General features: G+C 52.9%; 1 protein-coding gene across 1 annotated transcript in view; it reads right to left on the bottom strand.

Moving 5' to 3' along the window:
• The window catches only part of MAP2K6 (mitogen-activated protein kinase kinase 6), a 53,561-nt gene extending 35,709 nt beyond the window's left edge, over positions 1–17,852 (bottom strand). Inside the window, exon 1 of the mRNA XM_014882759.2 lies at positions 17,761–17,852. Within this exon, the coding sequence (XP_014738245.1) occupies positions 17,761–17,776 (16 nt within the window). The 5' untranslated portion in view covers positions 17,777–17,852. The remainder of the gene's footprint in view (positions 1–17,760) is intronic.
• Between the last annotated feature and the right edge of the window lie 1,290 nt (positions 17,853–19,142).

Below are 19,142 nucleotides of genomic sequence, written 5' to 3' on the forward strand. Positions count from 1 at the left end.
ATTTCACTCCTTGAAACCTGAGGGAGCTGCTCTGTCCTTAGCCCTGCCACTGAGTGGCCAAGTGCCACTGGGCTGCTCCTCCATCACTGCCAGGAGCAGCTGGATCTGCTGGAAACAACTGGAGATGCTCCAGGGACGATGGTGTGTCCTCTGTGCAGGACAGGGACATTCCCCACACGTCCTTTATCTGGGTCTTGCCTCGTGGCTGTTTGCAAAAACTCCTTGGAAACGGCAAACTTGAAATGTGTTTCCTTAACAACATTTCTGAGCTGTCTGGGGAATGGAGCTGAGCCTGCCACGGTCTGGGGCTGAGGTGGCTCCCAGCTCCAGGCTCTTCTCCTCTACTTTGGATGCCACGGAGCTGCTGGCACAGCTGGTGGCCACTGGCACATCCAGGTCTGAGCACACCACGGCCCCATGGGTGTCCACACTGCAACTCACACCTTCATGTCTGAATTAAAGCATGATTTGTTTTCCTTTCTGTCCCCCAGGAGTCATATTTTGGGTAAGTCAGCAGGAAAGGCAGGAGCATTTTCATGGCTGTGGTGAATTTTTCCAGCGTGTAGCAGAAGGAGAGCACAGCAGGAAACCCTGGGGCACACCACAGGAGCAGACAATGCTGCATTCACATCTCAATTCCCAAGGCTCCTCAAGAGAAGCAGGGCCTGGCATGGCCTGGGCACAGCTGCCCCACTGACCCCACAGCAGCTGATCCCAAACTCCAACTCCCCCCTGACACCGACAGCACCCACACTGGGGTGGGGATGGAAGTCACTGTCCTGTCCTGGGGGTGCCATGCCCAGCACCCGGCTGTGCACCAGCACCCAGATGTGTGCCAGCATCCAGATGTGTGCCAGCATGTCTGTGCACAGCACCCAGATGTGTGCCAGCACCCGGCTGTGCACCAGCACCCAGATGTGTGCCAGCACCCAGATGTGTGCCAGCACCTGTCTGTGCATAGCACCCAGGTGTGCACCAGCACCCAGATGTGTCCCAGAACCTGTGCACTAGCACCCAGATGTGTGCCAGCACCCAGCCATGTCCCTGACACCCAGCTGTTCCCCACATCTGTGCCCCAACACCCAGCTGTGTCCCCAACACCCACCCATGTCTCTAACACCCAGATATGCTCCAAGACCCAGATGTGCCCCCACATTCAGCCATGCCTCAGCACCCAGCTGTGCCCCAACACCCAGCTGTGCCCTAACACCCAACCACATCCCCAACACCCACCCATGTCCCCAGCACCCAGCCATGTCCCCAACACCCAGATGTGCCCCAAGACCCAGCCACGTCCCCAGCACCCAGCCATGTCCCCAACACCCACCCATGTCCCCAACACCCAGATGTGCCCCAACACCCAGCCACGTCCCCAGCACCCAGCCGTGCCAGCGGCTGCCCCGGGGGTTTCTCCATCACAGGGCTGAACTCGCTCCTCTGACTCAACCCTGCAACCTGTAATAAACCCGGGGCAGGAGAAGCTCCAAACCAAAACAGCAGTGCCGTGCAGGGCCGTGCAGGGCCGTGCAGGGCAGTGCAGGGAGCAGGCGAGGTGCACCCGCTGAACCAGTGGCAGGCTTGAGCAATGCCAGGGTTATTTGTGTCCCAGGGCCCGGCTCTCCCGACTGACGCAGGTCAGCCGTGCTGAGGCACAAACAGCGCCGAGACAAAGATCTGCAGCTTTGCTGCGAGGTAAAACCACAAGGTCAGGGCTTCGTGCCTGCCTCAGAACAGCCTCCAGCAGGAGAAGCTCTGAACAGCAGCAGGAGAAAAGGCTGGAACAAGGCAGAGCAGAGAGCTCTGCAACACGGACTCCAGCAGAATTAATCTGTGCATCCTGCGGTGCAGACACGGACAGAAATGTCACCAAACTCTGCAAATATCAGGAGCTATTCGCCTGCCTTTCAGTAAGCTTTGTATTTCAGTAATTCAATTTTGAAGGTAATTTCCTGATTCAGGCTAATCTCTCTTTACTCTGCCCATTTTCCTCTTAACACACTCTGCAAAAGGGCTGCAGGCTGCTGGGCTGCTCATGTCAATACTGAAACCAGGGGATGCAATTTCTTCGTGTTTATCAGCACATTTGGGTTACGAGAGTCTGTCTGTCACCCTGATAAGAGTGCATTTCCAAATCCTGGAGGAGTTCAGACCTTCTGAGTGTTTGATAGAGATCAGAGGTGAGATCCTGTGCTAAGCCATGCCCTGGAGGAGGGCTGCAGGGAGCCTGGGGAGGGGACAGGCAGCTCCTACAGCTTTGGGGCAATTCTGTATCCCCTGGAACCCCCCACCAAACAAACCTGAGCCCAGCTCCTGCAGGGAGCACGGGGATAATCACAGGCTGCAGCAACCATCCAGCAGGTTTTGTGGGACACCAGCACCCAGGGCCAGTCTGGAGATGGAGGCTGCTTGTCTGATGGAGAAGATCCTACAGGTATGGGAGTTTAGGATCCTTTGTGTCCTGGGGGAGTCACTGACACCTCACTGAGCTGTTTCATGGGCTCCCACACTGGCTGGAACATTCCAGCATCACAGATTTCACCTCCCAGCTGGGCTCTGCCCCAGTGGCTTTCCTCTACCCCATTCCAGTGCTGGCCTGCAGGAAAACCAACACGAGAGGAAATGGGGCCCTCAGTGCCCATTTCCACACTCAGAGATCAGCCAAGAGCAGCCACATGCTCCCTTCCTGACACTAATGGGGAGGTGACAACAAACAGCTTTGCCAGACAATGTCCCTTCCCAGTTAATGACCCTTCCCAGCCCAGACACAGCATCACTTCCAGTCTATCCAGGGAACAGCTTGGGGCTGCCCAAAGCTGTTCCTGTCCCTGCTGAGCTGGTGCCAGCACCACGCTGGCATCTAGAGATGTGACAAGGCCAGACAGAGCCCTCCCCTGACACCCTGCCCAGCTTCCCTTCAGTCAGCACTGCAATGCAAAGGAGCCCGAAATCCACCATCCCCTAGGTGCAGTGGGAGATGGGAGAGCTTTCAGCACAGGCCACAGGGAGAGTGGAATATTAAAAACCCTCTTACAACACTCTGGCTGAACCCATCTGGCGTGTGCATCCAGCTGCTCTGATGGCCTGGGGGAAAGGGCAAAGCTCCTCCCAAACCTCTGTGCAGACAGGCATCAGCACCCTGCAGATCAGCACCCACCCCAGGAACCCCAGCACTCACCCCAGGAACTCCAGCACCCACCCCAGGAACTCCAGCACCCACCCCAGGGAACTCCAGCACCCACCCCAGGAACTCCAGCACCCACCCCAGGGAACTCGAGCACCCATCCCAGGGAATTCCAGCTTTTCCACTCAATAGCTTCAAAGGTGGCCCAAGCCTGCCTTCCACTCCTCCCATCACACCATCTCAAACGCCCTCAAATCCTAAAAATCACTCACAGCTGCATGATAGGGAAGCTGCAAGAAATACAGCCAAGGTTCAGGGAAATCTCAGTAGGATTTCCTACTGGGGTCCAAGAGATGTCACAAATCACTCGGTTTTCTGCTGCTCCCGGTCACTGGAGCTGGTTTCATCCCTTGTGCCTTCCAGCAGTGGGATGGCCACATCCTCCTGTTGCTCTGGGAAAGATGTGAGGGTGATGGAGATCCCACAGAGCCCACTGGAGCCTCATGGCCTCTCCTCTTCCCCCATCTCAGGAGAAATCCCAGCACTGGAGCTCCAGGGATGGGGCAGGCACTAGCACACCATAAATCAAATGCCCATTTCCCCTGTGCCAAGGCTCACTGGCTTCACTGCCTCCCCATCCCTGAGCCTGTTTTCTTCACTGCTGATCTCAAATCAGGAAATCCACAGGAGCTGCAGGCCAGGGATGCTGTTAGGAAAGAGCCTCCAGTCCTGGTCAGCTTTTTTTCACGAGGGACTTTTCATTTTGCTGCCACTTTGTTTTCAGCCCTCGCCTGTCTCCTTGCAGTGGGAGTTTGCTGGAACCAAAACTGGAGAAAAGCTCTTGGAATTCACCCTGGGAACAAAAGAGCTTTTGTGCAGGAGGATTTGGAGGACGAGGCTGCTTTCACTGCCACTGCCTCCGTGTCTGTTCTCCCTGTGCCAGAGAGCACCTGGCCATGCCAAAGAGCACCTGGGCATGGCAGAGCAGGGGGTGGGGTGGGATGGGGACAAGGATGGGGATGGGGAGGTGGCAGAGCAGGGAATGGGCTCTGCCCAGGCACAGGGCACACGTGGGCAGGGCTACAGACACCTCCCACACCTGCCAGCAGTGCAAAAGCAGCACAGAGGGCCAAGAGCTTCCCAAATATTCCTGCACCGTGGCTCAGCCAAGTCTTTGTGCCTGGCTCTGCTCCTCAGCCCTCTGAAAAGTCTCCCAGGGGACCCTGCCATGGCCCCCATGGATGAGGGGATGAAGCTCCCAGACCAGGATGTGAGCTGAGGGGATGCTGCAGGCAATGCATCACTCCCACTCCTCCACCTGCTTCTTTTATTTCCCCTTACCCACCATGATTTCACCATGAGTGACCACGGGACTCTGACCAACTTCCCACACAAATCCAAAGCAGGCAGCAGCAACTGTCCCATATTTAACACAAAAGCTCCATCTGCCTCAAGGGGAGCAGGATTTCCCTTAAACCCATGAGCTCCAGCCCAGCTACAAACACTTCTGTACTTCCCAAACCCACTGCTCCCAACAGTAAAGTATCCACCCCATACAATTACAAATATCCTGACTTGGAAGGGACCCACATCATCAAGTCCAACTCCTTTCCCCACTGCCACGTGGAGCCTCAAACCCCAATTTTCACAGGGTGACAAGACACACATCAGACACCTCATAGACACATTTTTGCTCCAGGTCTCTCTCAGTTCTGATACTTCTTTTCAGGTTTTTAACGTGCTTGGTGCAGCTGGGATTTTCTCCCAGCAGATCTTGCAAAGGCGTTTTGACACAGCACAGTGGGATCTCAGCAGCAGAGCCACATTCCCCCTGAAAACACAGCCCAGCTCCTGCCTGTGCCACACTCACTGCAGGGACAGCCAGGCTGGCAGTGCCAGCACCCAGGGCAGCTGGAGCTTTCCTGGGGAAATGGAAGTGGCTTTGGAGAAGGAAGGTGACATTGCCACCCGCCCGCTGGCACAGCTGGCAGGGCTCTGTGCTTTGCTGCTGCTCAGATGGAAGCACGTGCTCAGCCTGAGCTCACACTCCCCTTAAGGCTGGCCTAAGTGCCAGGCTGGGCAGGATCAGGGCTGTAAAGGCACTGCCAGACTCCTGGCTGAGCTGCAGCAGCTGCTTCCAGCCCCAAAAGGGACAGCCTGACACCCCACACAGGGACACTGGTGGCTCCTCACCACCACCCTCCTGATGCTGGCAAAGCCCCCTGGGCAAGTGCTGAGCCTTGTGCAGCCAAAGGAGCCAGGAGATTTAAACCTGGCAAAAGCAGGGCTTGGATAGCACAAGGGTGTGACTGGGTCAGGAAGGACTGGCCTGGGGTGTCACTGTCCCCACCAGAGCATGCACAGAGATTTAGCCTCCAGCCCCTGCTTCCCACACCTAAAGCAGCCCCATTCCCCCCTGAGATGCTTTTGCTCACTGAGCACCTTCCCTGTGGGATCCCTGTCCTGGTGCCACCACCCTCACAGCAGGCTGGAATAAAATCCAACCAGGGCAATGGGAGGTACATTTTTATTTATATACATTTTTATTTATATACATTTTTATTTCTGTGCAGCCACAGGAGTCTTGTTTTACCAAGCACAGATTGGGTTTGTTCAGCACATTGTAAATGTGGACATTTCAACTGCACTGCTAGCAGACATCTCCTGCTGATGCTCTGCATGTAAAACTTGGGAATTATAATTTTCTGCTCATGAGTAAAGACACCTTGGGATAAAATGGGCCATTTGTGCTCCACAGAGAGAAAGCTGCACATTGATTTGGTCATGCTTTGAGTTATGAAATATCAGTAACTTTTAGAGCCAAATGGGAATACCCACGGAAGCAGAGGAATGTGCCACAAGCCATTTCTTTATTGAGCATCTTCACCTTCTGCAGAAGGCCCTGATGAACAGGAGGGCTGTGTTAATTCATGTGCAGGTCAGAAATGAGGTGGCAACTTTGCCCAGAGTTTTCCTGCATGAGAGGAACACCACAGCAGCAGCAGCTCTGGCATGGAAGGAAGGGATCTGCTTCCTTGCAATCTGTCACAGGGAATTTTGGCAAAGGTTCAGCCAAATATTGTGATTAAATTCCAACATGGTCAAGGCTTTGATTAGCCTGCCTTTGTGCCACACCATCACGCAGCTCTCTTGCTATCCTTTCATGATGCAAGAGTTTACTTGCCTATTTTTATATCTCAGCTATTAATGATGGTATTTTATAATTCTGACCAGTGCAGAGGGGAGGAACCAACTCCTGCTCCCTCTGCTGGCAATGCCTCCAGCAAACCTGGAACACCATTCCCGGGGGAACTGCAGGAAAACCAAACCCGTGTCCCCTGTGAGCCCTGGCACCACGCAGGGCTCCAGCACGGGGGCTCTGGCAATGCCTGCCCTGCTGCCCATGGCACTGCCCACGGGCACAGAGAGCCAGGGACTGCAGCTGCTCGCCCAGCACCAGGGCTGGGCACGGCAGGAAGGCTCCAGGAGCCCCAGGCTGTGCAGGGCAAGGTGGATGCAGCTTCCAGGGAAGCTCTTTCAAGTTCCAACACGTTTAAGGCAGAGGTCAGAGAGCACAACCTGTCAGACACCTCCTCAGAATCACCCTGAGCTGGAAGGGACCCCAAGGATTATCCAGCCCTGCTCCTGACACTGCACACACACCCCAAAAATCCCAGCCTGGGCATCCCTGGGAGCGCTCTCCAAACTCTCCTGGAGCTCTGGCAGCCTCGGGGCTGTGCCCAGCACCCTCTGGGGGAAGAACTTTTCCCTAAAATCCATCCCAATCCCACTCCAGCATTGCCCAGGTCCTGTCCCTGTCACACAGAGCAGAGACTGGAGCTGCACCTCGGCAAGAAGCTGTGGATTGCTGAGATCTCTCCTCAGTCTCCTCCAGTCTCAAGAGCACAGCTTGCTTGTCTGGCATATAAAGAACACAAGCCATACAAAAAAGAACAAAAGCCTTTCCCCAGGTTTTATCATGCAATTTTATCTCAATTTGGAAAACACACTGAAGAAATCCATGACAGCACAGCACTGTGACAGACTTGTGACAGCAAGTCTTGTCCTCCCAATAAAGTGACACAGGTGGGCAGAATTTTTTTTCTGTCTACATATTTCCATCAGGTCACATCTCTCCACCCAGCCTTCTAAAGCAGAAGCTGAAAATACAAACGTCCCTTGATGAGCCTTTCTGCCAAAGCCTCCCCATGTGAGGTTTGAGGCTGGAGTTTCACTTCTACACACACACACTCCCAAAAAGGACACTGCTTCCCATGTGCACGAGCAGATAAGCAGAATTGGGAAAAAAGGAAAGCAGAAACGGGGGGGGATAAAAGTAACCAAGAGAAGCAGGATGGCAGAAATCATCAACACAGATCCATACTGTCCATCCCACTTAGCAACCAGGACAAAATCCATCCCAACCTTGTAAATTCTTCTTTGTGTGTGCTCAACCCCAACCAAGCACATTCAGTCCCACTGAGTCCTGCACAAGGACTCGGATGCTCCGAGTTCACCACGTGCACTTTCAGGATGAAGACATGAAAAAAAAAATCCTATTTAGCCTCTCCTTTAAGGGAAAAGAAAAAAAAATGCCCTGCTCTGCATCAGCCCTGAGCCAACCTCAGGATCGCTCCTGCCTTTCTGCTGTGGTGATGCCTTTTTAAAAAAACCTTTTTAAAGCAAACTGCTGGAAAAGCAGCACCCCCCTGGCAGGAGATGCTCACACAGGATGGACCCTAAATGAGATTATCCGAGGTAAAGCAATGCTGGAAGCGCTGGCATTGTTCTGGCTCTGTGCAGGAAGAGCCAGAGGAGGAATTCTCTCCTACTGCAGGAAGCTGTTCCAGCCCCTTATCAGACAGAAAGCTCCTGATTCCTTGCGGGGGAAGCACCAAATGTTTTTGAGGGGAAGGGGAAAAAAAAAAAAAAAGAAAGGAAAAAAAAAAAAAAAAAGGCATGCCTGGCTGTAAAGGAAGCTGCCCGATGACATGAATGGGAGGAAGCCTGAGGTGCTGCCCAGCTCAGGTGGCTCTGAGCAAGGGGACAGTCCCAGGGCACATCCCCTTGTTGTCACCACACAGGGACCTGCAGGGGTGCAAGCCCTGGGGTCTCTCTCTCTGCCAAACGCTGTGAATTCAGCCTGGTCTCGTTCCACAGAACCACAGAATGAGCCAGGCTGGAAAAGACCTTTGAGATCATCCATGACCTAACACCTCCTCACCAACTAAACCATGCACTGAGTGCCACGTCCAGGCTTCCTCTGAACATGTCCAAGGACAGGGACCCCAGCACCTCCCTGGGCACACAATTCCAGTGCCCAATCTCTCCTTCAGTGAAGAATTTTTTTCATTTCTTCTCTCCAGAAAGCCACTTGTTTCTCCTCACCTCTGAATGCAGCCCCTGTGTCACCCTCCCCAGCTGCCAGGGGCTATTTTGGGCTCTCCCTCCAGCTCCAGTGCTGCTGTCAGGGGCTGCCTGGGGATGTGGGATGTCCTTCCATGCAATGCACAATCTGCTCTTTTGGTTAATTTATAAAACTGATTGCTTGGCAGGGATCCAAGTTTTCTGCAGAGATGTTCCAAAGTTTTATTAGCAATGAGCAAATTGCTGGTGTCCTTGGGAAAGGTAAGGAAGTCAGAGCCTGTGTTATTTGCCTTTATTTTTTTTCTAGAGGGTCTCTCCCAAAGGACAATTCCATGTCACAGAGCAGAGCTCTCTGGCTGCACAAGGACCTGTAGATATGATGGCTGTCTTGGCATATTGCACAGATACCTAAAAAACTTAAATTTTAAGTATGTTCACTATTTTATCAGATTTTATGCCTTATTTCAGCCAGGAACTCCTTGTCTCAGCTGGGTTTTTCCTGTAGGTTGTTAGGGGATTGTGGTTTTCATCTCTTAGGAGTTAAAAAGCAGAAAAACACTTTGGAACAGGTCAAAACCCAACAGTATTAGAGCACTGCCTTTCTTCTCCTTTAATAGGCTACTCTGACAACCCTGTGCTTGTTAAATGAGAGAAAAATCTGTGGGCAAGCAGTGAAGGTCAATCTTGTGGTTTTTGAAAGCATTTAATTAACACAGTTAAGTACCAAGGTCTGCTTGGGAGGGAACTTCTGCATTAACCAGCAGCATCTTTCTCTTCAGAGCAGCAAACCTGCAAGAGGGCACTGGCTGCAGGATTTATCTGCATCTCCACATCCCAGACCTCAGTGGTGCTCAGATTTAGGCACAGCAGCTTCCCTGCCCTGCTGCTCCTGCCAAAGCTGGGGGGAAATCGGGCTCTAGACCTGAGTCTGCACCTCTGGCACACAGCTGGCCAGACCCTGACCTCCTTCTGCAGGGGTTGGGGTGACCCCTGCACCCTCAGGGCTGCCACAGCCCCGTGCTGTGCCCTGGACTTCTGCTCCAGGCGTTTTTGTCAACTGCTTAAACAAATCTACTTAAGATGTAGCTTAGCCCAAAGGGGTTTTGGCGTTTTGATGACAGCGTGTAAAGTCTCTGTCTCTTCCTTTAGCTATTCTCAGCTCCTACAGGTGCTCCTCTCCTTGGATAAAACTATAATAAACATTCCACATTTGTGCTTTAACCCCGGGCAGCCACATGCACCAACCCCACAGTCACAAGCTGACAGCTCCTTTCCAAAAGGTCACAGCATCAGCTGGTTGAGAGAAGAAATCAATCCCAGCCCTTACACAGCCACACTGGCTTTGATTTCTTCATACTTTTGCAGCTCTGCAGACCCTAATTGCAGGCAATTAAAGCAGCCCCAGGAAAAAGGGCTGTGCTGAAATCCAAGCTGGGAAGTGTGGCTCCAACCTGGGGGCAGCTGCCAGTGCTGGAGAGGTGCCCAGGGCTGTGCCAAAAGCCCTGCCAAAAGGCCCTTCTGAGCTCGTGTGCCCTGCTGGGGCAGGGATTGGGGCAGGGATTGTTTCCCCTCCTACGTGCAGGGACTCCTGCAGGCTCTGGCTGGGGAGAACAGAGCAAATCCAGGGAAAGAATCACCCACTCATGGAATGGTTGGGCTTGGAAGAGACCTTAAAGCCCATCTCATTCCCCAGGCACAGACACCTCCCACTATCCCAGGCTGCTCCAAACCCTGTCCAACCTCACTTTAAACATTTCCAGGGATCCAGGGGCAGCCACAGCTTCTCTTGGCACCCTGTGCCCCACCATCCCCACAGGAAATAATTTTTTCTTAATATCTAATCCAAACCTAGTTTAAAATGCCAGTAATCAACACTAGTTTTGCCTTTAAAAGATTCTTTCTCCCTTCCCTTTTGGTGCCAGTTCTCTGGGAAGGTTTGTCTTCGCTGGATTGGGCCTTCCATCACTTTAGAGCTGTCAGAACAACAAAAGAACTTTTGAGTCATTTTCTATATCTGACCTTGAACTACTGGAGAAGCAATAAACATTCATAAGAGGAACGATAGCACGGAGTGAGGCTGTAATTTTTATAACTTGTTGCTGGAGTGTGAAATAAACCCTGCTGAAAACCTCCCCCAGTGAGGAAGTCGGGGATCAGCCCCACTGCAGGATGAGCACAGGCACAAAACCACGATGCCTGTGACTGGCACAGAGCATCCACATGCTGCTCTCGGGCCATTTGGCACTGATAAGCATTTTTCATTGAGTGCAATTACATTATTTTTGTTTAGAAATCTTGAGGAAAAAAAAAAAAAAAAAAAGATTCTCCTTCAAAAGCAGCTCCCAAGTCCGTGCTGATTCAGCCTTCATTAGAGGCCTCTTCTTGCAGACACACTCAAGTGTTGACTCCTGCACTGATTTTCTATTGCTGCCTTATCTTTGGCATCTCATCTGCAACTTCTGCTGGGTTTTTTCTTTCTTTTTTTCCCCCCCCTCAATGTTTTCATGTGAATGCAGTAGAAGTGGCTGCTGCTTGGGCTTCAGTTCTTCTCACGATTTTTGATCTGCCTGGGTGCAGGCTAAGAAAACCCAGCCTCGATTATAAAATTGCAGCCTAAGTAGGCTAACAAAACAGCACCAGCAAGAAACTGGATCAGCTCAGCTCTCTGAAGTTTTCCTGCTTGAGTAGGGGAAAAAAAAAAACGCTTTTTCTCTTACAAATCTGAAACCTTACCCCAGCTGCAGAGGTTGTTTGCACGGGGCTTTACAGGACTCAGATTTTGCAGCCCAAAAAGCCACAGGCAACTGGGGGAAGCAGGAGAGCAGCTCCTACCTCTGAGCCTTCCCTGATGCCATCCCTGCCCCTGCCAATCCAGGCTCCTGCCTGAGGATGGGATGCAGATCCAGAGGGATTTGCCAGCACCAGGATGCACGAGTGGCTTCTTGGAGCTCCCACAGAGGATGCTCAGCATGTCCCTGCACCGTGTCCCAAGGAAAGATGACTCAGAAATGCTTTAGCACCCCAGAGACCTCCCTGGGGGGATGAACCCTCTGTGCTTGGAATCCCCAGTTTAAAAGGATGGGGAGATTTGAAGGATGGGTTTAATTCTGGCTTTGAGGCAAGAAAAAACCCTACAAGCAACAGCCTCAGATTTCCCCTCCCCAAACTGCTTCTTACTGAGCCAAGGCCACTGAGCAGGACTCAGCTTTCCATTCACACCTGTCAAGTGCAGAATATCGTGGATTTGGAATACAAAAGCAAAAAGAAAAAAAAAAAAAAAAAAAAGAAAATCCCCAACCTTTTGCACAATGAGCAGACCTGGAAATTGCACCGAGTGGCCTTCACCACTTGGCCACCAGAGACCAGAATATGCGACATGGCACAGCTCCAGCCTCCTGGATCTGCTTCCCTGCTAACACTGCTCGAGCTGATAATGCTAATCCCTTAAACTATTCCCAGACAGGCCCTAAGGAAGGGAGCTAAGGAACTCCACAGGTAATGAAACAGATTTTTTTTTTTTTTTTTTTAATTATAGCTCTGTCCACGTCTCAAACGAAAAGAACACTCCTGCAATTTCTCTGGCCACTGGAGGCTGACTCAACATTCCATCTAATGATGCTGCTGGTGGCCATGCTGCCAACTTGGAAATGCACCCCAAAATGGTCCCCCAAAACCTGAGTGACAGCAGGAAGGGACTCCTGGTGAGGAATTCTTACTCAGAATTGCTTGTGCCACCTGCTGCCATCACAGCTGTGACATGCCCTGTGAGGGGCACAGCTTTGCCTCTGCAGCTGGAGCAGCATCAGGAATGCAAGTTCATGGGGTGAATCCCTTGGGGCAGGGCTGGGAATCATCACAATGACCAGGCTAAGAGGTTCTGGGCCTCCAAGTGCCTTTGCAGAGGGCTAGAAAAGCATCCCCACTCCTGTGCTGACAAAACTCCTACACTATTCTTCTTTTTCCAGCTTGAAAAAGGGATCAGAGCTTTTTTCAGGTGTGCTGGTTTTCAGTCCTTTTCAGAGAGGCTTCTAGAGGTGCTGTCACAGCTCTTTCCAGAAAGAGAAAAAGCCCAAGTGACAACAAACACAGGCACAGCTTGGGGGAAAATGCAACTTTTTAGTCATCTCGTGTATTTTCAACTACAGGACAGAGAATGTGCAAAGCTGCTGTAACCACGTCCCCATGAAGTGCCTCATCCCTCCAAATTACTCCTGTGGTTTTCATGGAGCATCATTTGCTCCACCTCAGCAGCTTGTGGATGTGTCAGGGGAGGGAATTCACCCCTAAGGAAGCTCCCAAGGTTTTGGTGACTGAGACAACAAAAAGGAGCCACGCTGGGGGTGGCACTGAGAGCCTGGCAGGAGCTCTCAGCTCTCTGCTCCTTATTCCTGCAACTTAGCACTTCTATTGCTGGAATTGCTTCTAGCTGGAGCTTTTAAATATTTATGTGCTGTCCCTACCAAGAGCCTGGGTAGCAGCAGGGAGCTGCTGCCCTGACCTGCTGGGACCTGTTGGGACATGGGGACAGCGCAGGGGCTCACCCAGGTGTCTCAGCTCCACTGGCACACCTGGGCACAGCAGTGCTTTGGTTCACCCTCCAGCAAAACACCACATTTTCCCCTTCCTAAGCTGGGCAAATTCCTGCAGCCTGGCATTGCATGAGGTTTTTATATCTCTTTGTAAACATTTACCCCCTCTTAACCCAAAGCAGGCACCTCCAGCACTGCACCTAAACTACTTCAACAGGGCACCCTGGAAAAAAAATAAAATAAAATTTAAAAAATAAAAAAAAAAAAAATTAAAAAAACCTTAAAAATTAAAAATAAACCAACAACTCGAGCTGAAATTTGCTGCTGGTCCAGGCTTTGCTAGGCTTGCACCTGGCTGACCGTGCCATGGCTCTGCTCACTGTGCCCTTTGCCAAGTGCCTGTGTCATGGGAGTGTGTGAGTGGGGAGAAGCTGAGGTGGTGCTGATGAGGCAAAATGCACATTGCACAACCCACAGGAGCTGCTTGCAGGTTAATCTTACACCAGCAACAACCTGCCACCTACCTAGGGCTGCAAAAAAAAAAAAAAAACAACAACAAAAAAAAAACTCCACACCAACAACGAACATTTCAGCTTTACAGCTGCTCCACTGAGACTTCTGGCTGGGAAAAACAAGAGTGTTTCCCATAAAATTGTGGTATTTGGAGTAGGTGCAGGGCCTTTGGTCAAAGTCCATAGGGTGCATGCTCAGCCAGCATCACGTGGGATGTGCTGCTCACAATCTCAGCTTCCCTTTGCAGGTGGAGCACTGAAAATTGTGTTTGAAACAAAAGTCTGAGGCTTAGGTGTGAGATCAACAGGCAGCAATAGTTTAAATATCATTTCAATGTATTTATGAATCAGTGCTCTCATGGATACTGCTCCCCCTTCCCTTTTCTTATTTCAATAGAGAAATTTGCATTTTTGCAGGTGTTTTCTCCCATGTGGGCTTTGCCAGGGAATAATCCCCACGTTGCAAGGAATTTGGGAGACTTGAATATATCTGCTGTCACCAGAGTCTGGATTTACAGCCTCAAACTGTGCTTGGCTTGATGTGAATATGGACTTCCACTTTCTCTTCTCCCCCCTCCTCTTCCAAAATAATATCCTATTAGTCATGACAGCCAAATGGGCTGGATTCGGGCAACAATTCAACTTGTGAGCTCCCATCAAGGCCCTCCTGGCCAGAGCAGCCTCATCTCTGAAGGTGAGGAACAGGCTGCAGGAACCTGCTGTGCTCAGGAAAAGCTGATTTGCTGTGGCTTGCTACATCCAACAAAAAAATACCAGTCTGCAGCTCAAAGGAGGGAATGAAGGTGGGAACAAGCACAGGGTGAAATGCAGGGGTGCCTTTGGCTTCAGGTGTGTTTTGTATTTTGTATTTGTCCCCATCAGGGGACAGGTGAAGTGGCTCAGAACCACGAGCACAACGCTGGAGGCATCTGCTCATTGCTGCTGCAGAAAGGGCCAGAACAAAAGTGGTGTTTTCTGAATTCCAGGGAGACTTTTAACCTTTACAGATTGTGCAGGAAGCAGATTTCCTCCACTCCCCCTCATTTTTTGCACAGCACAGGTAGGGTCCCCCCGAACCAGGTGGGATTCCTTGCAGGGGGATAAGAACAACTCTGCTGCTCACACGTTCCCCTGACACGCTGCAACAAAAAAAAAATTAATCTCTGGCAAATTCTCCCAACAACTCTGGAAAGGATTCAAAGCAGGGAGAGGGCTCAGCAGCTGGCTGGGGCTCTGGGCTGTAATTTCCAGAGCTGCCGAGGAACCTCCTGTGCAACACATGAAAGCTGATCCCGAAATGCAGATTATCCCAAAGAACCTCTGCTGCAAACCCCGGAGCTGAAAGCCCTTCCCGAGCAACAGCTCAGCCCCAACAGCTGAACTTGGAAAAGTTATCTGTGCAAGGAATGCAGGCACTGGTGCTGCAGAGAGCGAGGAGGACGGCACAGGGAGTCAAGAATGATGCCATTCATTGAGATCATGTTTTGTGGGTTGGCTCCTTCCATCTTCCCTTTTTCCTGGTACTGGCGAGGACACAGAAAGCCGTGCTGGGGAGTGTGGGGGACACTGAGCACACTCCTGCAGGGCCACCAGCACAGGTCCCTGCCTGTCACCGCCTCTGCACGCTCAGCCTGTGCCACCCCCAGGCTTTTTGGGGACCCCTCTGATCCCCCAAGGGTCTCCTGCCAGGGGCAGAGTGCTCTGGGTATCAATCCTGCATTATCAAACTTCCTTGGCTCTTTGCATCGGAAACTTTTACAGTTCCCTGCTCGGCTGGAAAGGATGACTGCAGCAAACCCAAATTAGGAATAAATTATACAACAACTTTACATTTTTCTTTCACAAAGGAAAACTGTGTGGCAAGAGCTGTGCAGGCACCTCCTTCCCAACGTCCTCTCCCCTTGCATGGATTAATTGTGGAAGGCTTCACAGACGGCTTAGTTTGAATAAATAAATAAATAACCACAACACGAGGCAGCTCCAAAGCCAGTCTGGGACCTGCCCCCGCCGCACCACGCGCTGCCTCTCACCCCCCAAAATCCCAAATATGTGCGAGGGCTGCAGGATGCAGGCAGAGCCAAGCTGCAACATCCCAACCCGAGCACTTCAAAAAGCTCCCAAAAGCTGCATCTGTGCGGCCGCTCGCTGACATATGGGCATCTATTTTCACAATGAATGGCCGCAGCAACTCCTCCCTACGGCTCTCTCTCCCCGCCTGCTCTTGCAGGGGCTGTTGCATTCCCGCAGCATTTTTGCAATATTAAATTCTCCTCCCACCCTGCCCTCCCCACCCCCGCCCTTGCAAGGGCAAGAGCCACTCCGGAACCAGCAGCGAGTTAAAAAGCAAAGAGAAGAGCTGGCAGAAATAAATCACTGCTGTCCCCTTCCCAAAGCCCCTCCCGCTGCTCCTCAGGGCTCAGCTCCTGCCCTTTTGCAGCTCCTCAACGCCCAGGTTTTGCCCTTTTGCAACTCCTAAATGCTCAATTTCTGCAGCTCCTAAATGCAAAATTCCTGCAGCTCCTAAATGCATATTTCCTGCCCTCTTGCAACTCCTAAATTCCCAACTTCTGCAGCTCCAAAATGCCCAGTTCCCACAGCTCCACAATGCAGAATTCCTGCCCTTTTGCAACTCCTGAATTCTCAACTTCTGCAGCTCCAAAATGCTCGATTCCTGCAACTACACAATGCCCAATTCCTGCCCTTTTGCAGCTCCTAAATGCTCAATTCTTGCCCTTTTGCAACTAAATTCTTAACTTCTGCCCTTCTGCAGCTCCTAAATGCTCCAGTCCTGCAGCTCTCTAATGCCCAACTCCTGCCCTTTTGCAACTCCAAAGTTCTCAACTCCTGCAGCTCCAAAATGCTCAATTCATGCCCTTTTGCAACTCTGAAATTCTCAACTTCTGCAGCTCCAACATGCTCAATTCCCGCCGCTCCAAAATGCATAATTCCTGCACTTTTGCAACTCCGAAATTCTCAACTTCTGCAGCTACACAATGCCCAATTCCTGCAGCTCTTAAAGGCTCTATTCCTGCCTTTCTGCAGCTCCAAAATGCCCAACTCCTAAATTCTCAATCCCTGCAGCTTCAAAATGCATAATTCCTGCCCTTTTGCAACTCCTGATTTCTCAGTTCCTGCAGCTCCAAAATGCATAATTCCTGCCCTTTTGCAACTCCTGTATTCTCAATTCCTGCAGCTCCAAAATGCTCAATTCCTGCAGCTCCAAAATGCTCAATTCCTGCCCTTTTGCAACTCCTGAATTCTCGACTTCTGCCCTTCTGCAGCTCCTAAATGCTCCCGTTCCTGCAGTTCCGAAATGCTCCATTCCTGCCTTTCTGCAGCTCCCAAACACCCAGTTCCAGCCTTCCTGCACTTCCCGAACGCTCCATTCCAGCCTTTTTGCACGCTCGGAGCGCGCTGGTGTGACAAACCCCACTGCTGCCTCTGACCAAAAGTTACCAAATATTAAAGGGGGGTGGGAAGGGGGGGAGAGAAATGGGTGGAAAATGATCTCAGCGCTGGCACCAGAACAATACTTTCCCATGGAAACATAGGTATATATTTAATTCCTGGTAACTCCACTCCAGTTTCACCTTTCATCTCCCTCGCGGACTTGTTTAAAAGTTTTGCTTTAACCCCGCGCCGAGCCCCGGCTGCAGCTGCTCCTCCAACACCCCCACCTTGTTCCCGGCCGTGCCAAAGGCAGGCGAGGGGCTCGCTCATCCCGGGAGAGGCTCCCGGCTGCTGCACCGCCAGCTGCAGCGGGAAATGCACCGGGAAATGCACCGGGAGCGGCGACCCCCGGGCAAGGCGGGCGTGCACCCGCACCCGTGCACGCTCATGCACCCGCACCCGTGCATGCACATGCACCCGCGCATGCACCCCCCCCACCCCCAGCCGTGCACGCTCATGCACACGCACCCGTGCGTGCACACGCACCCCCACCCGTGCACGCTCATGCACACGCACCCGCACCCGTGCATGCACATGCACATGCACCCGCTCGTGCTCACGCGCCCGTGCACGCGCGGCTGCACGCCCGGTTGCACGCGCGCGCCCGCGAGCTGCAGCTTGCACCCGCGCCTTTGCACGAGCGTGTGCGCGCGCGCGCGCGCGGCCGTTGCACGCGCGGCCGTTGCACGCGCGGCGGGGTTGCACGCGCGCGCGCACACGCACCCACCCGCGCCCGCGCGTGCACGCTCCGCGCGCGCGCGCGCCCGCACGCCCCTCTCACCTCGGGGCTGAGACATTGTCCCCCGGCTGGCTTTGGGGAGGAGAACGGGGGTTGGGGGGGGGGGGAGGAGGAGGAGGAGGAGGAGGAGGAGGGCAGGGCGCGCGCACAAAGAGCCGCTCCCCCCCCCGCGCGGCTCCGCCGAGGGGCGAGAGTTGCCCAACAACACAAAAGATGCGAGGCGCGCGCTCTGCCCCCCCCCGGAACGCCGCGCGCGCGCGCTCCCGCCTGGGGCGGCGCGGGGGGGCTCGAGGCGAACCGGACCGGGCCGGGCCGGGCCGAGCCGCGGGGGGGGGGGGGGGGGTCCCTGCGCGGCTGGCGCGGGGCCGGCGCGGCTGCACCTACATGATGGGCCGGGGCGGCCGCCCCGGCCTCCGGCGCGCACGGGGGGGGGGGGGGTGGGGGAGCCGCACTGCGCGCGCGCGGCGCCGCCGCAGCGCCTCATGGGAGATGTAGTCCCGCGGCCTGGCCCCCCCCCCGCCATACCCGCTGAGAGGCCGGCAGGGGGCGCAGCGAGCGCGAGGAGGTTCGGCCGCTTCCCGTGGGTTCGAGCCGCTTCAAATGGGTTCAGATCGCTTCAAATCGCTTTACATCGCAGCAGATCACACTGCATTGCACAGCATCCCATCACATCCCATCATATCCCATCACATCCCATCGCACAGCCCCACTCCACCTCCACACTGCTCTTTCCCCAAAGTCCCGTGCCAATGTGATCAGAGTGCCCATCTGCCCCCCTGTCTGTGCCCCTGCCAGCTGCCATCCCTGCCTCCATCCCTGCCTGCATCCCCACCTGCATCCCTGCCTGCATCCATCCCTTCCTGCATCCCTGCCTGCATCCCTGCATCCATCCCTTCCTGCATCTCTTTGCCACTTCCTGCGTCCCTGCATCCATCCCTGCATCCTTACCTGCATCCCTCTGCCCCTGCCTGTATTCCTGCCATCAGCAAGGTCTGAATACATGTTTTTCAGTTTTTCCCCTTGCAGGCAGATCAGATGGAGTGAGTTCATCCCAAGTCAGATGGGATGTTCTGTGGTGGTCATGGAGATTTCCCATGGGAAGAGCCAATAACCCGGATTTGGTGACATTTCCCTGAGATGGGGACGCTGTCCACATGGGAAACTCAGGGGAGTGGTAGATGGGTCCCCCCTCTGCCACATAGGAGCCCCCATTTGGGAAAAACCCTTAGGAAAGGTAAAATTAGACCTTCCCAAAGCAGAGTTTACCATTATTTATATGTTTCCTTATAGGAACACGAGTAGAAAATAAATAACACGTAATAAAAATAACCGAGCTCTAAGAAATGTGTGCTTCAAAACCATTTACAGTTAAATTAGTGCTGAGGATATTTTACCTCCTGGAGAAATATGGATGCCAAAGGTAT

Source organism: Sturnus vulgaris, chromosome 20, assembly GCF_052056855.1.
Source record: "Sturnus vulgaris isolate bStuVul1 chromosome 20, bStuVul1.hap1, whole genome shotgun sequence".
In the NCBI taxonomy this organism is placed as follows: Eukaryota; Metazoa; Chordata; class Aves; order Passeriformes; family Sturnidae; genus Sturnus; species Sturnus vulgaris.